At 46.9% G+C, this 22,535-nt stretch overlaps 1 protein-coding gene across 2 annotated transcripts in view; it reads right to left on the bottom strand.

Annotated features, from left to right (window-relative positions):
• EIPR1 (EARP complex and GARP complex interacting protein 1) overlaps window positions 1–22,535 on the bottom strand; it is an 823,988-nt gene that overhangs the window by 327,041 nt on the left and 474,412 nt on the right. For both annotated transcript variants that reach the window (XM_069606032.1, XM_069606033.1), the window contains exon 6: window positions 19,882–20,018. In XM_069606032.1, the coding sequence (XP_069462133.1) occupies window positions 19,882–20,018 (137 nt within the window). The remainder of the gene's footprint in view (window positions 1–19,881; window positions 20,019–22,535) is intronic.

The following is a 22,535-nucleotide window of genomic DNA, read 5'->3' as shown; positions in this document are numbered from 1 at the left end:
ATGACGCAGTGTGAGGACTGATAGGGGCAGTTTGTGCCTGGTTGGTACCCATAGGAAATCCCCTGTTAGGGTTTCCAGCTTTTTTTAAGAAGGGTGGGCGGATGTAGTAGCAGATGTTCATGAAGTGGTACAAGAGTCGGGGGAGGATTATTTTTACAATGGCTGCTCTGCCCATCATAGCAAGTGGTAGCTTTGACCAGAATTTCATGGATTTGCGGAGTCATTTCACAGTTGTTTCGGTGTTATGGTCGTATGTAAGCTCCGGGGTGTGTCTTATATTGATGCCCAGGTAGCGGAATACTTCAGGGTGCCATTTTATCCCTACTTCCGGTAAGTCAGCTTCATCCAGACCCCTGAGTCTGGTCAGTGGGAATGCACAGGATTTGAGTCTGCTAAACTTGATCCCTGAGTAAAGGACGTAGTTGTCAAGGACGTCTAGTATGACTTGTGCATTTACGTGTGGGTCTTTTAAATATAAGAGCACGTCGTCGGCGTACAGGGATATTATAGAATAATGGTTGCCCAGTTGTATACCTGCGTCAAAGAACTGTTTCCGAAAATAAATAGCGATCGGTTCAAGGCCCAAGATATATAACATCGGAGACAATGGGCATCCCTGTCTGGTGCCTCGTTGAATCACCCAGGGTTTTGAGATCATTCCGCCAGTCTTCACTCTTGCCATAGGCGAGTTGTAGAGCACCTTGATCCATCTCACAAAGCCTTCTCCAAATCCAAACTCTCTCAGCACCTCGATCAACCATTCCCAGAATATGGAATCAAAAGCCTTAATGGCATCCAGTGAAAACACAGCTAGATCTTCATCTCTTGTGAGGGTCTCCGCCATGATATGCTGAAGCCTCCTGAGATTAGCCGTGGTGTTGCGTCCTGGGACGAAACCATTTTGGTCGTCGTGGATCAAGGTTCCAACTACCTTCGCGAGTCTTTTGGCCAGGATAGTGGTCAGGATTTTGCTATCATAGTTCAGCATTGCCAGCGGACGGTAGGAGTCACAGTCATTGGGTGGCTTGTTCGGTTTTAGCATGGGGACTATAATCGTTTCTTTCATAGTGTTGGGAAGGATTCCATTCTCGTATGCCTCCATGAAGACCTCATGTAGTATTGGGGTGATGGTTGCTTCGTACGCTTTATAGAATTCGGGTGGAAGGCCATCGCTACCGGGAGTCTTGCAAGTGGACAGGGATCTAATTGCTTCCGTGACGTCTTCTGTGGTGATTTCTGTTTCCAGCGCCTCTCTCTGTTCTTCAGTTAGTCTCGGGAGCCCGATCTCTTCGAGAGTGGCTTCGATTTCCTCTATGGGTACTTGTTTTTCGTGGGAGTAGAGTCTGGAATAGAATTTACGTTATTGATGCTCAGTGGAGTCTTGTGCATTGTCCCGTTCTCATCTGTAATCTCTGTTGGGAGGTGCCTTGGTTGTTCTCGCTTGCACAACCAGGCGAGTAGTCTGCCTGGTTTGTCGGCTTCTTTGTGGGCCCTAGCGGTGTTCGTTGTGAAGTCGAATTTTGCTAGTCTGTCCCAAGCGGTTCGGCATTCCTCCCGAAGTTCTCGTAGGGTTACTTCCCTCTCCGGCGTGGTGTCGGAAGAGTTTTCTAGGCGTGTTATTTCCAGTTCTCATTCCTCAAGTACTGCCGTCAGATGTTTTCGAATGCCTCCCTCTCTCGCCTCGCCACGTGTCACCACCTTCATTGACTCCCATAGTGTGCTCCAGGTTGCTACAGAGGCTTTGTTATTGTCGATTTAGTCCTCCAGTTTGGTGCCAAGGCTTTCTCTGAATTCGATGTTGGTTAGTGCTGCGGTGGGTAGTTTCCATGTTGGAATCGGTGGTCTGGGCCCTCTCAATTTCCATTGCATGACTAATGGCGAGTGGTCGGAAATTGATCTGCCCAAGTATGCTGTGGTGTCCGCCAATAGAATTTGTTCTCTGTCGACGAACAAATAATCTATCCTTGTGTGGATCTTGTGCGGGGCAGAATAAAATGAGTAGCTTCTCTCGTCAGGGTGTTGTTCTCTCCAGATGTCCACCAAGTTGAATTGTTCCAGCGTATTATTGAGTGCTTGGGTGGCAGCATTATGTGGGTGTTGGGGAGGTATTGACCTGTCTATGTTTTCGTTCCTGACGCAATTAAAATCACCTCCCCATATAAAGGTGCTTTCCCTCTGGTGCACTATTTTGGAGCATATTGTTTTGAGATGTGAGGGTATTCCGTGATGGGGAAAGTAGGAGTTCACTAGGCAGATTGCGATGTGGTCGATGGTTCCCCATAGTATTAGATACCTGCCTTCTGTGTCGGCTTCTGTGCCTAGTAACTGGAATGGTACGTTCGGATTCACCCACGTGAAAACTCCTCGAGCGTAGCTGGAGTAAGGTGCTCTTTTTCCCACTCCTCCCCATCTCGCTGCCAGCTTGAGTGAGGCCTCCTCCGACAGGTGGGTCTCCTGTAGCATTGCAATCGAAATCTTCTTTCTGCGGAGATAGGATTGGATCCGATTTCTTCTCAAGTATGAGCCCATCCCGCGTACGTTCCATGTCATTACTTTCAGTTGGGCTGCCATAGGGATGTAGTGGTGTGTCTCTCGATATCGCCCACATGAGCGTTGTTCCGTGGTCTCGGTTTCCCGTCGGTGGGTTTCCCTTCTCGGCCCTCGGATCTGCCTGTATTCAGGTCCTGCAATAATCTTGTCCCTTGTCTCTTTGACCGTGTCGGAGTGAAGACTGTATAACCAACAAAACAATTAACGTAACTGGAACTGGTGCACCTAGCGACTGCATTCTTCCTGCGGTGCTCAGGCGCTCTCGTGCCGTCAGAAACCATCCGGGTATCGGGCTTGAGTAGGGTCGGTCAGGCAACTGGCCTGTCCTGGTCTGTTCGTGGGGGTTAGGACCTGTGTCTGGTGTGGGGCCAAGCGAGGGCCGCATCTGTTTAGCTGACTGCAATGTAAATTACTTTCTGGTTGCAGATTTCATATGTTCCCTTGGGTCGCGGTGAAGCGGGTATTCATTCCTTTTGCTTCCCAACTTGCGGCTTTTTCTTATTCGTCCCTGGAACGGGTGTCACCACCTTCTGCGAGGTTACCTTGCATCCACATGTTAGCCGCCTCCGGGGACTCCAGAAAGATTGCTCGTCCCTTGAAAATGACTTTTAGCCTTGATGGGTAAAGCAGCATATATTTCAGATTAAGTTGCCGGAGCCTGGCCTTAATTGGCACAAATGAGTTTCTTTCCCTTTGCACCTTTGGAGTATAGTCAGGACAGATAGATATTTTGGAGTTGCCACGTTCTATGGGGCCGCACTCTCTGGAATGCCACAGGATAAATTCTCTGTCTTGAAAATTGAGTATTTTAGCAATTATAGGTCGTGGGTGTGAGCCTGGGGGTGGGGGGTTTCTTTTGGAGGGACCTGTGTGCCCTCTCTACTGCGAATCCCTGTGTAAGTTTCCCAGCACCTATCTCCTGTTGTAGGAAGGACTTAATGTATGCTGTCAGGTTCGAGCCTTCATCACCTTCCGGTATTCCTAGTATTCTGACGTTCCCCCGTCTGGCCCGCCCCTCGGCCTCCTCAGCCCTTGCTTCTAGCATGGCAACTTTCCTCTCGAGGTCCACTACCTTGGCCTTCAGTTCTACAGTGTCCTCCGTTGTCTACTTTATAGCTGCTTCGTAGTTCGTCACCCTCTCCGTTAAATTCCTAGCATCTTGGCGCACTAGCTGGATATCGGACCTGAGTTAGTCTATTTTAGAGTCTATGAATGTGCGCAGTGATGCTATAGCTTCTAGCACTTGGGATTGTTTCTCCGTAGAGTGGGCTCGTTTCGTCTGTGTAGGGGTGTGAATTGGCTGAGCTTTTGGGTTTGGCGGTGACATAAATGTGCATTGTGGCGGGTTTTGTTTTGCATCAGTACACTGTGTTAATCCAGTTGGTTGGTGTTGGGTTTTAGTGGGTATAGTGGGCACAACTGTCCTGTAATCAATTCGAGTGTATTGGGTGCCCAGCCGCCTCTATGGCTCCACAGTGTTTCAGTAGGGGGATCTGGCGGTCCCCTCGAGTGTCCTGAATCAGTGTCTACCCCCTTCCGTTCAATTCGCGGGAGGACGCATTGGGCTTGTTATTGGCGTAGAAGGCTGCGTGGGATAGAGAGGTTTGTGCGTCCCACCGGGCCTCCTCACCTCCAGATTGTCGTCTCCCGCTTCTCCGGGGTCAGCCGGTGTCGTGGATGCTCCCGCTCTCCGGTCTGGTGTCACCTCCCGGCTTCAGACGGCGCTCGCAGGCGAGGCTGTGAGAGTAGCTGCTGCCGTTTTTCCTCGGGTGTGACCCCCGTTGCGTGGTATGGGCAGGGCACCCTCTCCTCTCGGGGCCAGTCCCCGGCGGCGACTCATGGTGCGGCTGGATGGCGTGGGCAAGGTTCACTCTCCCTTTGGGGCCAGCCCCCGGCGACGACTCGCGGTGCGGCTGGGTTGCTGGAGTTGAAGAGTCCCAGCATGTTTCGCCGCCTCCCCGGGGGGGTGCAAGCCTACTCAATTATGGTGCACGCCCGCGCCCCCACCCTGTGTGCGAATTACGGTGGAGATGACTGATTTCAGTTTCCCGGGTGGCGCCGGCGTCGCGAAGCGGCCGCCATCTTAGGTTCAGGTGGAGACAGGGGGGGGAGGGGTGTCGGGCACAAGAGGGATTTTGTGGGTCCTTGGGCTCCGATTTTCTCCCCAAGTTGCCGTCTCCTGTTGGGGATCGGTTCCGCTATCGTCGTGTGCAATCGATGTGTCTGGAGAGTGTCTGCATCCAGCGAGAAAGGATCGAGATACGGCATCTCGGCCAGAGCTCGGCGCCTCAGCCTCTATCCACCATGAGCTCCATGCCACGCACCAAGACGCTTTGCCTTTTGTAGGCGATTCCTCGATATCCAGATGTAATCAATGGTTGACTCTGAGTTCCATTAGTCCAGGTCTTTTTCCCTGGGATATCTCCCCGAGTTTGTCCGTTGAACATGTAAAGGTTGCGGGACTCTCAGTTGTGACCATTTGGATTGGGCCTCATCTCCTTCGCCAATCTCATCAGTTATTGGAACACCATTTCTGTCCAAACACTTGATGTTCAGGTCACCGCAGATTAACATAAGCGGTCTGCAGAACTTCGTGTGTGCATTGTCTATTATTGTTGTTACTTTACTCAGAAAGTTGTTTGTTTGAATTTTTACCGGATTCCAATAAAGGTTTATCAAAACCATGTGTGACGGATCGCAGTCACTGTGTACCTCTTTTTGTATTATGACCCATTGGATGTACGAGTTTGGGTTCCTGTGGTTGATCACCTTTAAGTTACTGTCCATTCTTATTAAAGTGAGAAGCCCAGCATTGGATCTTCCATGTACCCCTTTTTTGCCCAGATTTATTAAGATTTCGTATTCTTCACAGACCAGTGTTATTCGTACCCACATTTCTTGCAGGCAAATATCTGGGCACCTTTCAGTTGATTTTCCCATTGATTGAACAGGTGTTTAAACCTTCTGGTGTTCCATGATATAAGGGTGCTTCACGGGGTTTCTGAACTATTTGCTACCTAATCCTGCCTTGGTTTGTTTCAGGCTATAGCCAGCCATGTCCAATCATTGTCGTTGTCTTTTTTTGCCTTTATCCATCTGCCCGGACTTTTCCTCTTTTTGTTCCTTCGTGTTGTTGTCAAATGTAACTCTTATTGAAGGCAGTCTATCTTGATCCAGTTCTTTGCGTTGTGCCATTTTGTCATAAGGTTTCAAAGGTCTAACAGTGTCAAGCCAAGCATTACAGTACGACTTCTCTTTTCCTAAGGTTTCTGGCTCCTGCTCTTTTAGGTCGAAGCCTAATCGCAGCATCTCTGAATTTCCTTTTAGTAAGGTTTCTTTGACCATTTTAAGTAAAGAATGACCCGATCAGCTCTACTTTCATAGACATACTCCACAATTGCTATTTCGTCTGATGAAATAGTCCGTAGTGAAGGTACACAGTTCATTAAGTGCATTACATTTTTACGGTTCTAGTTTACTTCATTTCTGTCCATGAAAATGTTCTCTACCCTAATCTTTGCCGTCTTGTTTACTTTGACTTTGTTTGATGGCTTTAAGAACTGTCTCGCCATACTTTCGTTTATTGCGACAACCGGTCCTTTGGGATTCCAATCACAAGAACTAGGATTCGTTGTTCGTTCCAAAGTTTGTTTTTGGGCTCACCTTTTATGTCTGTTTTGATGCTCTTCGTTTTTGGGATAAAGTTATGAACTGTGTAGTATCTTTACTATTTTCTAAATTCCTTGTTGTCCTTCGTTCTCCCTCAGGGGAACCGTTCTCTCGCTCGCTAGGCACATTGTGCATCCTGTCTTGTTCATCATGCAGATTTCCTAAAGGTTGACTTTCCAGGGAGACCTCATTCCCGTTGATGTAGAATGAAATATCGTCAGATTATGGTTACCAGCCTCTTCTTCAGCTACAGAGTCTGTGTTACTTTCCTCCATCGATGTATCTAGATGTATTGCCACACTCCTTGGTTTTGAGACCATCTGTGATGTTGCTACTTCATATGCCCTCTCCTGTGAAATAGTTGTGCTTCGATGAGGTGGTGTTAGTTCCGTAAGAAGACACGGGACCCGTTTGATCTTAACTTTGCTCCGTATTTAATATATTTTATTTTCTTGTTCCTTTTAACGTTCACATTTTTGTGTTGTTTTTTTGGTGGGAATGTTGAGGGTACCAGTTCTATGTCATTGACTATCATCATGTTTATTACATCCTTTTGTATATCACAGTCGGTGTTAGACACTGTTCTACCATACTTTTCTTTTGACTGAGGGTCTCTGCCACGTTTGTCTTGTATTTGTCACATTGACACCTTTGACTGTTGACGTCCTTCCAGCACTGAATTCGAGTTGTTGTCCTCAACTTCCACCTGTGTTGTAGAAACTGCCCTTTGTCCTCTTACGATGTTGACCAATGGTTTTTGAGTTCTCTTCATATTCTGTCTTTCTACCACCAGCTGTCGTGAATTAGTTGTGCTTACGGTCTCTTGGTTTATTGGAGGTAGCGTTTTGCCTGATCGGCAATTTGGTCTTAGTATTGGATCTAACTCAGTGCGTTCTTCTAAGTTCCTTGGCTATTGATCCATCTGTGGTTGAAATTATATGATGATCTTTACGATGAACATAGGGCGCTGTCAATATGCTCCCTTTAACCGTTCCATTAATTCTGTAGTTATCCAAATCTTTCCCCGATTCTCTCTCTTTGTCAGATACCAATGTTCTCATCCATTTGATTGAATCCAAAAATGCTGATGTCGTTGCTGCTTTTTCTCCAGGCTCACCACATGCAAGATCACACAGTCGACTTTGCCATGTCGCAGAAGTTTCTGCTTCCTGGTTTAGCCTTTCCTCAACTTTTGTTGTAAATGCTTCTAGGAATACTAGCTTAGTGTGCATCATTGCTAGTAGTGTTGCGTTGATTTTTATGCTTTCATTCTTTGCCTCAGAGTTTGTTTTATGATGCCAGTGAAATTGTGATTGCGGCCATAATGTTGTTATGAATCTGAATTCCTGCTGCAATAGATAAGTGAGTCTTATCTGTTAGCTGGTTTAAAGTTTCACTTCTTCTATTCTCATTTTTTTTAGTTATTTATTCCATCATGTTGAGTCTTATTCTGGTAACCTGCTGGACTCTTCAGTTTGTTCTGCGCACTGCTCGCTGTCATCCAGCACACTTCCTGTTGACCCAGGCCGAATCTGTAAAGTGACTTCACACGTTTGTTGCCGTTGGTTCTTAATGTTGCGGGTGTCCGTGTCACACGACTCTGACACGTCAATGTTCTGTCTTTTAGCATAGGTTTTGGGGTGCTTTCTGGCAGGTAAACCTCCCCCATTTTTCATCTGGCAGGTAAACCTCCCCCATTTTTCATCTTTGTAATTAAATTTGTCTGGACTTCAAGTTCTTTAATTTTCTCTCCGATCGAGATTTCATTGAATTTAAAACCAAGCCTGTTTCTGAGTTTTCCAGTCACTGGCGTTGACATTTGATTCCCTGACAGGGTTTTGTGCACATCACTACCCTGGAAGTTTCGCAGGCATGATCGCTCTGAATCTCCACCCGTTACACATTGTAATTGTGAGTTGTGCACCGTTTCAGCTGCCGTGTGTTCCATATGCGCTACTGCATCATCTTTGGTCATGGTTTCCACTTTCCGGCGTTTTTCCACTTCGGCTGAATCTTTCCGCCCCTCATAGTTGGCTCCATCAAATTGCGAGCTTGTGTTGCCTAAACTTGCCAGACTCACTGCACCCCTTTGCGTCGGCATGTCTGGTAAGTGTGTTTTGACCATGCCATCCACACCATCCATTCCCTGAGTGTTGATTGTTTCAACTGCCGGAGTTGAGTCTCCTGATAGTTCCGGGCCGCCTTCAGACTCTTCCGGTTTCCTGGCAGTTACATTGTTGATGTTATTTAAATCCAGCTCAGCAGCTAGTTGTTCGCTCATTACTGCGGACAATGATGCAGACTTTCCGAAGGCTTGCTCTATAGACGACTCAGCCTCGAGCAGTTCGGCATCAGTTAAGTCAAGCTTCTGATGTTGCATTTGCATTTCTTCCTGCAGGAGCCGTTTATTTAAGGTTTGATGCACGCTGTTGCTATTACTGTTGTATATGCTGTTGTGTATGCTCCCCAGTCTTAAGGCGCTAATCTTACTTGGATCACTCACTGTTGAATTCGTCACATCGAGCAGATCCGCCACCATTGCGCCCGCTCCTTCTTCGAGCCGTTGTTTGGAACAGGTATTTGGCCGTAAAATGCTGCCGTTTTATGGCTCCATAAGAGTGGTCATGCCGGTCGTGCCTTGGAAGGGACTGGGTAGAGACTGGGACTCTCTCACAAACTCACGCATTGGTGCAATGCAAACAGGAGCAGTTCTTGTAGGCAGTGCCTAATGATTAAAGGCACAGTAGCAGAATTATCCTATCCAGCAAACACGGCCCGCTTACAGCCAAAGTAACACGCCGACTGGGGAGAGACTGGGAGTCTCTTAAGTACTATGAAGCGGCTCAGTTGAGGATGATTCGCAAATGGTTTACTAATAGTGAGGAGAAAATGTGGACACATATGGATAGAGCAGTAGCAGGGGTATCATTGGCTGGTCTGTTATAGCTACCAATTAAGGACAGGCCGCCTAGTACTTGCAGAAGTGTAGTACTGAGAACATGTGACATTTGGGATCGATATCTGAAGAAAGGTTACTTATCCCACCCCTCACCTTCCACTCCTATATTCAAACTCATGCTCTCTATATGGCAGAGCAGAGGCACAGAGCACCCCAGCCAAGATTCTCTATTTGGTAACGTTGGACGAGCAATCAAGGCTTAAGCTCTCACAAGTGATGCAGGCTGGTTCGTAAGTACAGTGTAGTCCCCAAGCACCCACAAAGGAATGTCCACACACTATGTAAGTGAAAACACAGTTCTTTATATAAATAAGGCTTTGATTATGTACACATACAATAACACTTTGTGCTCAGGCAATTCTAAAATGATAAATATATACAGTCTCAATGTAGTACCACAATTACTTCTTAGATTCCATTAAAATGCATCAACTGTAGACTGTTTCAAATGGCATACAAATCAATTAATAAAGTGAACCAACAATAGACTGAGGAGGAAAACAAGTTGGTTAAACATTTGGCAGAATGCTGGGCCTCTACCACTAGGCACAGTTCTATATTAGGAACCCCCCCACCTAGGCAACCTGTAAATAAAGATAAGCCCAGTCCATATATTGTTTATATGAGTCTTATTTCACTCTAAAAGGTTCTACCACCCCAATGTACCTGGAATAGCAGAGTTTGTCTTCAGGTCATCAACGGATCCTTCTTGAGCGGCTCCCTTTAAGGCAGGAGCCACAGCTCGTCGAGACCCCTTGAAGAAATGATGAACAAAGACGTCAAGGCAGCAGCTTCGGTCCTTGCGATGCTCGTCGACTATCAATCTGGGAAGTCCTGCGAGGATGAGGCATGCAGTGCACCTTGACGGCAATAGTTCGTTGCTGCAAACAGTCACTGAAGAACTTTGGCCCAGCAAGGGCATCGAGTCGTCGGCGTGTCTGCGGTCTTTGGGTGGAGGGAAACCCACCAGCGGATGCTCCTCGGCATGTTGGCGGCCTCTACTTTCTCCGGCGGGACAAAGCGGTCGGCGGTGCTGGCAATAGCGTCCTTGAATTTAAAGTGTCTTAATCAATGGAGCATTGCAGCTCTGGTCGTCAGCGGCTCAGCGTCAAGCGATTCCCACTTCTGGGCAACACAGCTTCGACAGGCCTCTAGCGGTTATAGCAAACCTGCAAACCCTGGTCGATGACGGTGGACAGCTGTCCGGTGCTTCTCTTCGTTCTCCTCGGCGGTCCCCGTCTCCGGTCGGCAGCCTGTCGAGGGTCTGACTTCCAGGGAGCTTCGGCGAAGGTTAGCGGTGCATGGTGTTCCCTCGTAGCTCGGGAAGAGGTCTCCTAGCCAAGTCCTCTCTTGGATCAGTTTCGACGGCACAGCAGCTTTCGGATTGCGGTGAAGGTGACAGCAGTGAACCTTCTTCTTCGGGCTCGGCTTCGAGGTTAAGCATCAGTTTCGACTTCTGCTTCTGAATGATTTCTATCAATGAGAGGCCCCCAGATATACTGTTCTGTCTCTCATTCACTCTGCTGGGTCACACTCAGGCAACCAATCACTCAGAAGGGCATTCATGCAGGCAGGAAGCCAATCAGGCTCACAGTGCATTCAGGCCATTCTCCTCCCTTCAGACACTCACAACAAGTAATGTGTATTGGGACAAGTACCCAGCCATTTAGCACTCCACACTGCATTCATACCAGTTTCAGGCAGGGCTGTCTCAGTCTTTGTGTCGCATATCAGAAACCAGACAACCAAAACAAGAAGTGGATATTGGTCACACACTCCATTCACCCAAGTCCCACCCCAAGGTCAAATGTTGTTTGTATAATAATGGAAAAGTCCATAAAAATAGATTGCTTTTAAAAGTTCACTTTATGGTGGTCTGCTTCATTTCCCACCTTTCTGTTACTCTTTCACTCTTTTTCGTGGGCTGCTTTCACTTGGGCACTTTCCTATTTTAGCCTTCATCAGTTACTTGCTTTGCCCATAAAGTTTAATTTCCATTCAGTGTTCAGAATGCTTAATTTCAAGGTTTCGTTCAGTTTGCTATTCAATATGTATAGTTCAGCTTAATGTCAAGTTTGTATTTGCTTCGGTATTCAATGTGCAAAGTTCAGCTTAATTTCAAGTTTGTATTCAGTTCAGTATTACTTATTATATGCTAGGAGCGCTCCGGCTTGTGTGCGTCTTCCCGTAAACACTTGCCGGTCCTCGGCGTTCCTTCCTTGCGGCTCCTGCTGCTTCTCAGGCCAGCATACCAGCCTTAGCGAGCCCCGCTCGCATGCCCGGTGATGTCTTCTGAACGTCAGAAATTACAGTGCTTCTGCACGGATGTGGAAGGCGTTCTTCACTCTTATTGCTCGCTCGCAGCTCCGGTTGCATGCTTTCCAACCCAGAGGCTCACTTGCCTTGGGCTCAACAAGCTCGCTGTGATGTCGCCGGCATCCTGGCTCCTCCACAGGCCCCACAATGTCTGTCTCCTAACGATACGGGTTCCCTACAGGTCTCCCTACTGCTCTCTTTGTTCCTGCCACTGATCTCCCTTTATACATCTGCAACCACTTGACAGATTGCAGGTGGGGATTCCCAATCGGATCTGCCCGACTATGATTAAAGGGGCATGGCTGACGTTGCAAGTTCTCTGCAGGCATCTTCTTCTTCCAGTACTGGAGTGGTTAAAGGAATGTTCAGTGTTCATTACTCTTACACGCCTCTTCCTCGTCCCAGTACTATCAAAAGTTGAATGTGGGGAAATGAGGGGAAGATTCTACGATAGCCCATGAAGGTCTGGGGAGGATTAGGTTGGTCTTCTACAGGATAAGGGGATACCATGTCACTACTACGGCCACCTCACTCCCAATCCTCACAAACCCTCCACCCAGGTGATCCTCCCTCGCTTCTCCACCCACGTGGTCAGGATCCAAAAGTGGTGTCCTTTCCCTGGCCACCTGAGAAGAGTATCCAGGGGGAGCAGGAGTGAGGATACCCTTGGGTTTCTCACAGCAGGCAATAAATACACTTTTGGTGGCAGTCTTCAAAGAAGACATTGTTCTGACCGCCAGTGGAGCAGGCCTTGAAGAGGCTCTTCTTCTTGGCATTTGGTATGGCGCGTGAACTAGTGCCAAAACTCATCTTGCGGCCTCACACAATTTAGCGATCCGACGGAAGGTAGGATCGAGACCTGCAATGAATCCCTGCTGCCGACAAGTCATAACAGTGACGGAGTGAAGAAATAATTTGAAGAATATCAAAAATACTCTAGAAAGTCAAGGAGCGAAACTCGAGGACTCCCAGCACGCAAAACGTGCAATAAAACTCTGACAATCGCCACAAGGGGTGGAGCTAAGGATGACGCATGTCATTGGTTGGAGCAGTATGACCCAAAGTGACAGCAATAGGCCATATAAGCGATAAAGCTGTTTTTAGCTTAAAGCTAGACTGTTTTATTTTACTGAGGATTCCCAGCCCGACGACGGGGAATATTCATACCATGTGAATCGATGCTGGAGAATCCATAAGAACAACATTGATTCCTCATCATGATAGACTCCCAAAGCAGTGTCCAAGCTAGTGGTGGTTTGGCAGTCGCACCAAGAAACTCTACCAAAACGAGCATCGGCTCCCCAGGCAACTTCTAGGCTATAATGCTTGGCAAACTTATAAAAAGAAGACCACATTGCGACAAATGTCTCCAGCTGGCACTCCCCTCTGGAGGACACAGGACAACGGCGATCCCTCTGGTAGAGCGGGCCCCAAGTCCTGGCGGTACCTCCTTAACCTACGTTCTGGTAGCACTCTGAGATGCACAGTACTATCCAACGAGAAAGCCTTTTTGTTAACAGCTCACCCCAACCTGGATTGTAAGAACGCAATGAACAGTTGGTCGTCCTTCCTGAAAGAGACCGTTCTGGCCAGGTAAAAAACTCAGCACCCTCTTGGGATCCAATCTGTAGAGGCTTTCCTCATCCTTAGATGGAGGGGGTGGACGGTAAAACTGTGGGATATCTATGCTCTGGCTCAAATGGAATTCCAACACCACCTTCTGTAAAATCGTAGGGCGAACTTTCATGGACACCTCTTTGCAAAACTCCACGAGAGCCTGCAATTCACTGACCCATCTGGCAGACCTAATTGTCACCAAAAAAGCAGTCTTTAAAATAAGAAGCCTGTTAGAGAAATAATGCAAAGGCGTAAACCAATCCACCATTAGAAAAGTGAGAACCATGTGAAATCCCAATTAGGGACAACAAAAGGTTGTGGCGGAGAATTAACCAGGCCCTTCAGGAACGGTAAAAACTGAACCTTCCTCTGGCGTCCTTTTAAACAAGTTAAGGGCAGCCATATACCCCTTTACCGTGCCCACTTGTAGGTCGATTTGGCTACGGCCAACAAAAACTTCATCACTGAGGAGGTGGGACATGACATCGGGTCCACTCCATTCGCCTAGCATCAGGGCACAAACATTCTTCGTCTGCATGCCTACAAGGACCTAGTAGATAGTCTGCGTGCAGCCAACAACACCTCTAGCTCCTCCTCTTTGAGATCCCAGGCCCCGTACCTCAGCCTCTCAAGAGCCAAGAATACAGGTTGAGAGGGTCAGAGTGAAGCACATTGCCTCCCGACTGTGACAAGAGGTCTGGTATCCGAGGGAGCCATAGAAGTGGACATTCAGCAAGTTCCAGACGATCCGAGTACCATATCCTCTCCAAGTCCGGGGCAATCTGGTGAGCCCTGAATCACTGCAACCTCCCGAGAACCCAAGGGATGACCGGTAACAGTGGGAATGCATAATGGAGGTCGAAGACCCACTCTTCCAGAAACAGGTCTCCCCAATGTCCCCCTCCAACAGGGCTGCTTGCATTTCATGATGTGGCAAACGGGTCCACTGTGGGGTGCCCCACCGGGTGAAAAACTCTGCAATGACCGCTGGGCATAATTCCCCCTCGTGGGAGACCAAGCTCTGCCTGTTCAAAGCGTCCACCAACCCATTCTACACCCCTGCCATATGAGCCGCAGAGGCTGAGATGTTCAGCATTCAGAACCACAGCTGCATGGCCTCCCTGCACAGGGGCAGTGATCTCACGCCTCCCTGCTTGTTGAGGTATTGCATGGTTACTGTGTTGTACGTCAGAACTAGGACATGCCTCCCCTGCAAGGAAGTTGCGAATGCTGTCAGCGCTAGTCTGACTGCACGCACCTACAGCAGTTTGATGTGGCAACATTTTTCCTTGTGGGACCAATGGCTGCTGATTTGGAGATAGCCGCAATGAGCTCCCCAACTCTTTAGTGAGGCGTTAGGGACTAACTGTGCCTCCGGCCATAGCACCCAGAAAGGGTCTCTTGCCAACATGTTCGTCCTGTCGCTCCACCAGGTAAGGTCGTTGAGCACAGACCTCGACACCTTGAATACATCTGAGATCTCACCGAAATACTGCAACCACTGTCTCCTGACAAGCCACTGCATGGATCTCATGCAGAGTCTCGCCTGCGGCATCAGGACAATACAGGATGCCATGAGGCCCAGCAGGCGCAGTAAAGCAGATGCCAGGAGACAGCTGGAATTCTGGAAGAGACTGACCATCTTCGCCACGTTGGTGACTCTCTCCTGGGGAGGAAAAGCATTCCCTTGCCAGGAGTCCAGGACCGCTCCAATGAACTGGAGCCTCTGTGCTTGTTAGATCTGTGATTTCAGTACGTTCAGGGAGAATCCAAAGTCGTGCAGCAGTGAAAAAGTGTCCTCGAGGTGCTTCGAAATTCGCTACGGCGACTGGATCAGCCAATCGTCCAAGTATGGGAACACAAAGAGGCTGGCCCTCCTGAGATGGGCTGCTACTGCTGCCATCAGCTTGGTAAAGACCCTGGGTGCGAAGGTCAAGCCGAAGGGGAGCACCTTGAACTGATAATGTGTGTCCCTGATGACAAACCTCAGGAACCACCTGTGGTTCCTGTGGATAGGCATTTGAAAATAGGCGTCCTGAAGGTTCAATGACACCAGCCAGTCTTTGAACTGTAGAGCCTGGATAATTTCCTTCAACGTCACCATCCTGAATTTGTCTTTCCTCAGAACAGGACGAGTTCATCCCCCCTTCTTGGGGACCAGGAAGTATCGAGAAAACCAGCACAAGCCTTTTTCTCCAGCTGGCACCTCCTATACTACCCTGTTGAAAAGAAGGGCTTGCAGTTCCTTCTGGAGCTCCCGTTCCGGATGTCAGGAGGATGTGGTCTTCCGAGTGGTAAAGGACCCAGGCGTCGGACGTGGTCTCCTTCCATTTGCCCAAGAACCTGGAGAATCCCCCTCCAGCCAGAGAATTATGGGGGTAGACCTCAAAGGTTTCAGAGGCACAGTTGCCATCGAAGTGGCAGCAGGAGTAGTCTGCTTTGACCCTCCTCTGCCTCTTCCTGGCCGTGAGAATCTAGATTGTCCCTGTTTGGCTTGAGAGAGTTGCGTCCTTCTTGGAAAGGTGAAGTACCACCTATGGCCCTGTCCTCTCGATTCAAAGGTAAAAGTCTGCTGTAGAGGCTGCTGTCTTACAGTCAAACCAGTGATTTAGCTGTCAGTTTAGAGTCTTTGAATTTTTTCGAGAGACTAATCGGCTTTGAGACCAAATACAAATAAATACTCTCTGTCAAAGGCCATATCTAGCAGCTTCGACTGGACGTCCGGGGAAAGCCCCAAGCCCCTCAGGTAAGCTCATCTGCGCCGGACTGTATGTACCCCATGGCGAGGCCCATACACTCTGTGGCGTCCAATCTAGCTTGGAGCACCTGACAGGCCATCTCCTTACCACCGAAGATCTCAAAGAAACCATTCCTGACCTGCCCTACCGGGAAAAGGTCAGATGCTTCTGAGATGGTATTGCAAGGGACATTTGAGAACTTTTGAAAGGCACAAGAGGCATTTCACTTTCTTTGCCAAAGCGTCGACTTTCTTCGACTCCCTTTCATTCGGGAGGTTCGACGTTGAGGGGCTGGACTTAACTGTCGCAGCCAGCACCACAAGTCCTTAGGGGTTCAGGTGGGGCGTCAAAGGAAGATTGCCTATCCCTGGCTTATACTTCTCTCTGAACTCTGCGTCGACCATCAGCATCTAACACGGCCGTTGCCACAAGGTCATGATAGGGTTCGCTATGGCAGCATTGAATGTAAAGCATGATCAGGCTGCGGGCCCCAGTCAAGGATATCTGTAAGATTGTATTGTAATACTGGCTTTGACAGAGCTTCGAGCCCTAGGACCAGGACAACCTCTCAAACCACCTTGCGGCATTGAAGGTTCGGGTGTGCGTATGGGTTCAATTGTTGGAACTCTACGTACAGAGATATGGGGATATGTTCAATCCCCACTTGCGTCATGAAGGCTCTCTGCTAGTTCTCGTAACCTTGCCTGGTCTGCCATGAAATCGGGCTACGGATCCAAGGCTGCACCCCTCCCCCCCCCAATGGTTCCAACCTGAAAGAAATAAACTAAACCCTCCACATCAAAGATCAACTGCATCGAGTCGAAGAGAACGGATCTAGAATCTGTTATCAAGGTTCAATTCTGAGGGGTTTCCGCTGGCAGAGGGGCTTCTCAGCCCGAGAGGGCTGCCGATGATATCGGAGCAGGAGTAAGATTCTCCTTTGGGGTCTCACTCAAAGGCATTCAACCTCCCTTGGCTTCCTTTGTGTTGGACAAACCAGGCGTGTTCAGAGCTGAATCCACCTGCGGCATTGAGGTCGAAGCCATACCAGCCGAGGCCTTATCAAAGACCTTCATCATCTGCCTTTTGAAGTTCTTCCACTCCTCCCTAGACGCACCCTTCGTGGAGTACGACTTACACTTGTCGTTCGGGGAATCGGAATCACGTCTGCATCAGCACTTCATTTTGTGTGATGATGATCAGGAAGAGTGGTGGGACTTGTGTGATAAATCCAATGGAGTCATCACGGATTCCCGAGCGGTAGCCTCCTTCCATGTGGCCATGAGACAGCAGCCACTACCTGATCCTGACCCTGGTGGCGGCTTTATGAGGGAGTATCGCATGGGAGGAGATAGCCACTGGGGGATGTCATGGCCATGTTAGTTCTGAACGTGCTAGTCATTGGATGAAAGCACCAGTGTGCAGGACCTTTAAAAATGGTCATTGCGCTGAGAGAGGGTGCACAGGAGAAGACATGATCTCGCCAGGGAAGGGAATGGAGGCTGGAGGCACGAGCCGGTGCGCAGAAGCTGGGGGCGCACGCTGGTGTGGCACAAAGAAAGGGCTCGCCCACAAAGAAGAAGGAAAGAAACTTGGTGCGAGCGAGGCGGGCTGTGGAGATTCAGGAACCATGAGAGCATCCCCTGGAAGTCTGTCAGACAAAAGAAGCAGCATCGTCCTTACCAGCAGCTGGAGAGAAGCACGCATGCAGGAGCAGAGCCACGAGAGAGCCTGGGAGACGTCAGAGCCGTGCAGAGTGGGAAAACAGTGGCAAAGGTACACAGGGTAAGCGCATGGGAGCCTGAATATGCTACAGTAAGCCGGTGAGTCTACCAGAGCAGAGTGGTGACCAAGGGGCATTTCTGCAATTGCGCTGAAGAGAATTAGAACATTGGGAAGTTACAAAAGTGTAAAAACAAGAAGATTATGTATGAATAAAAAGTGCAGAAGATTTTTGGACATTGTGAGATTGTAAAGTAAAAAGAGAGGATTGTTTATCAAGTAGATATACCAAGAAGAACGTGATGTACTACTTGAATAATTAAGAACTACTGTAAGGCATTTTGAGAGTGCAAAGAGGAGTCCTGGTAGGAGACTACACCAGGCATTTCAGAGTGCGAGAGAAGTCCTGGCAGGGGAGTACACCATGCAGTTGAAGTGCTGGCAGGGGAGTATACCATGCACATTGCAAACCTACAAGGAGTGATAAGCAGGAACAGTGTTTGTGTTAAAAGAAGGCGCTTTTGTTGCAGGAGAATTTATACGACTGAACTGTGTTCATCTAACAGGATTGTTGTAGGTCAAGGAAGGCATAAAGAGCTGTTAGTCCAAGATACATTTGTGATACCTGTAAAGAATTCAGGGGAAGGGAATCACCCTCTGGAATGAAGGTCTTTTCCATTTTGGAGTACATTTACGTTGAAGGCATTCTATTTTTATTTAAGACCACCTTCTTGCGAATACCAGGTTATAGGAATTTCCCTTGTCACTTTGTTATTTTGTTTTAGTGTGAGGGTCAGAATAAAAATGTTTTGGACACAAGGGCGGCTTTTTGATTTATGACATCCTAACAAAGACAGATCCTTAAGTTTGTGTTTTTTTAGGAAAGTCTTCTTTAGAATAGGGTCAGAGAGGCATTTTTCCAACCCTTTTAATTTGAATAAAAGTCTATAACCAATAACATGAAAACTGTGTGTCCGGCTTTCATTTCTGACCCTTAACACTCGCTACATGATTGTGATCGCTTCTGTGATTTTTTTGTTGACGCCCTCCCGACCTTTCTCCGGGGGGAGGTCCCTCAGTATCATGCTCTGAGGACTTTGAGACCAACATTGCCAGGGATTTCGATGGTGGTCTACCGAAGACCAGTTTAGCCGAGCTTTCCTTCACCACTTTCTGGTTCATAGCTAGCCAATGCTGGCATAGCAAGAAATTCGATCATATCAAAAGAACGAATGTGTTCCGAGTAGCGTGCTGAGTGTGTGCCGAATAAAGCAACTGAGATAATGGGTTATATTGCATCCCTTTAGTAGACTATCGACGTCACACACATCAGTCATCAAGGAGTCACGCAGTAGAATATGAGGGAGTCGTCGAGAGACTATGTAGAGTGGCACTACGCCCCCTGTTGAAAAAAATTACGATCAGCTGAAGCCAGATGAATATCTATGAAGATGAGGAATCTGTGGGAGAATGCAATTCATTAAAACATTTTTCAATTAGTGCGAAGAGCTCATTAACTTAGTAGTCTCCTTGCAGACTCTTGTTGAAAATCAGGACTTAGTAAAGACAAAAAACTGTGGGAGTTTGAGCCATGTGTGAGTACCTTTGGGCCTTTAAATTATATTGAGACCTGGCTGAAGAAGAGAAAAAACTAGGAAGTATACTTAGTCCACTTTGCAAATGCTCATTGGAGAAATTATCTTTTGAGATTTAGATTACATCTTTTGCCTACCAATGAAATTTTGGGAATAAGATTAGGGATTGCCCATACAGAATGCTTTTGTGGTGATCATTCCATAATAAAATCCCTTTTTCCTTTATGTGTTCAATGTCCAAATTTGTTTAAAAAATGAGAAAAAAAATAACATTTTGGTTATTTTTTATAAACAGAAATGCTTGATCATAATATTTTTTTGAGACGTATATTTGTCAGAATTTCTTTGATCAATGCAACCATAAGATGTATTCAGCCCTTCTTAAAATATTAGTGACGAGATGACATGTATTGATGCTATTTACAGTTTGTACTTTGTGATAAGGTGGTAAGATTCTATAACTGAAGCTTTTTTAACTATGATTATACATTTTATTAATTAATGTACACCTTCATTTTCATTTTTCTATTTTTTAATATGTGGATTTTATTTACTACTTGTGTATTGTTTTTATTTTAACTTTTACGCAATAAAAACAAGTTTTTAAATGTGCTTCAGCATGTCTAATTGCAGATATTTCTTACTCAAATGTTGCCAGTGGACAGGGATCAATTATTTGTTAACAGTGTTAATAAAAACAAAACTATGTTAATACCTCATGCTTCTCGAGTCCCAGCCACGAATGGAAGTGTCATTTGCAGTTGCCATCTGGGTACAATTGTGGTGAGGGCTCCATTGTCCTGAAGTGAATTTTAGCTGCCCTTTACCTTCCAGAGTTGCGCTGCTTGAGAGCTTATCATAAAAAGAAACATACCACGTTGTTAAAAAAGAAAACCTCAATACATGATTAAGATGTATTTGGAAAATTATAGTTTTCATAAAAGCATACAATAAAATCCAATCTACTGTTTAAATAATTTAACTTGAAAATCATTTCATTGAGTTGCCCAATGAGCATATACAGTGATATCTTAAGCATTTGTATTTTTACATTAGAATAACATACAGTAATGATAACCACTTCCATTTTCACGTTAGTTGTAATGTTCATCTCGAAAATGTTGACATCCCTAGATTAACTCAGTTAGTAGTTAACACTAACACTCTTATTATCAACTACTTTAACAAGCAAACTGTTCACACGCTATCCCAGCACACACTTGCGTTGATAACTAATTCCAATAGCAGTGTAATTATACAGTTAAATCCCTGTTTCATTGCAGAGTTGGTCAAGACGAGTCAAGGTTTGCAAATGTAACTCTTAAATGAAAAACCTGGTAATCATTCACGTATTTCCAAATCATGTGGAACCCCTTCCGCTCTCTGTCGGGTGTGTGTAACTGGTGTGCTTAACGCACAGCAGTTGCGGAACCCATCATCTCAGCTCCCCTAACTAACATCACTACATTGAACACAATCCATTTAGCCTCTCTGGTTGCTGCTGTATTCAGGTCATGTTCAAAGAATGCTGCTGTGTCTAGGCATACCCCTTTTCGAATCCTGCATCCAGCATTTGGCCTTAACCTCCGTAAGTGAACACGGGAGCGTTTCAACTCCCAACTTACTTAATTGAAAAGGTTCTGTCGCAGTTCATAATCTTAAAGTAATTCTTGGTTGGATGTGGTGGCTGAATGGCACTGCAAGAGGGGCAGAAAAATACATTGATTTACACATGCTTTTGCCATTCCCAGCATGTCCCGTCTGTCTTTGTCAGTGGTGACTTATCTGAGATAACTCTAGCTAGATATTACATCTTAGTGAGACCATGATAAAGGGTGTCATCAGTAAAGATGTAATCCAGCGTAGTAAAAAGGTCATGTGGTGCTGAGCAGTAAGAATATACTCTTGTATCCAGAGAGCTTCCAAACATCCACCATCATCAGCCGGCCCACCCTCTTCAAATCTTCTGCTGAAGTCTCTATGGGCCCTTTGGCTGGCTCAGATCAGTCCAGTCAATTGTTCAAGGTGCAATTAAAATGCCCTGTACTCAGCACGACTCCACATATATACATGGGTAAAATCTTTGCAGCAGGTCTGATAGAAATTAGGGATCCCAATGATTTGCCACACAAATCTGGTTCTGATCTAGAGCTCCAACGGTTAAAACATTGTTCCTCAGGATCGATCAAAATTGTATATACTTCCAAGGAACACCAGTTGCTACCCAGTTCAGGCCTCCCTAAAAGACTTTGAAAATCTACTACCAAACACTCAGCCCCCATTTCATATTAAGATTAGTAAATTCCTCATCAAGTACGTGGTATTCCTGTAGGAAAGCTACTTGCGTGACATGACCTAATCCTGAATCTTTCAGCAAAACAATTGTGCTCACAATTGTGGCCCTCGGACGTTGCAAGTCACAAAGTTCAAATCTCTTATCCCAACTCATCCTGGAGATATTGCGTTATGTCATGGATGGCTTCACAAACTCCCACAACTCAAACATGTGGTTTAAGGAATTTTATTACACAAAGTTGAAAAAGGTCTTCGTTGCAGCTGAACAAATCGTTGGTGGCGGATACTAATTGGTGTCCCTCTCTCAAACTCCAGTGGGCTCCCACCTCCGTAGCTCAGGCTTCCCTAAACCTCAGTTTGGTTTCAGACTAGAGATCAGTAACACCCACTCTCTAAATCAATCTAGCTGCAGCGAGGGCCTAAAGGTTGTAGCCTTATCTATCTTAACTCCTCTGGGACTTCAGAAGGGATCTCCAACGCTAATGATCTTTCCCAGATTTCGATAGCAGTGTTAAGGATTGTGATTGTGCCGATAATAGACACCCTGCTACTTCCACTACCTTCCCGACTTGCTCCTTTAATTCCTGTCCCTGATCTTCCCTACCAATTACTCCTCCCTCCTCATGGTCTTACTCACCCCTTCTCACTTCTCTCTCTTCTCCCACTCTCTGCTGTTGTCCCTCCGATGGTCACATGCTCTTTCTTCCTCTCTCCTCTCTACTTTCCTGTCTATCGTTGCCTCTATTGTGTCTTCTCCTCTCTCTTCTCTCCCACTCATCCCAATCTTCTAACATCTACTTGTTCTCACACCTCTCCCCCCTTTTACACTCACTTTCACATACACTCCCTCACTCACTCCTTCACTAACTGGTACCAGTCTCTCTCACTACCAATGCCTCCCCCGTAACAATCTCTGTACCACCACCAGCTGCTCAGCGCTCTGCTCCACCTTCCGTTTTCCCCTTGGTCTCTTTGTCCTCCTCCCCACCTTCTGACCTCACCTGAACACCTTTATGTCATTTTTGAAACTTTAATACCCATAACCTCCTGTCTCTTTCATATGCTCACCTTGCT

Source organism: Ambystoma mexicanum, chromosome 4p (genome assembly GCF_040938575.1).
Source record: "Ambystoma mexicanum isolate Mex_15411 chromosome 4p, UKY_AmexF1_1, whole genome shotgun sequence".
NCBI lineage: Eukaryota > Metazoa > Chordata > Amphibia > Caudata > Ambystomatidae > Ambystoma > Ambystoma mexicanum.
The sequence above is the reverse complement of the archived record's forward strand: the minus strand, read 5'-3'. Positions and strand labels throughout refer to the sequence as shown.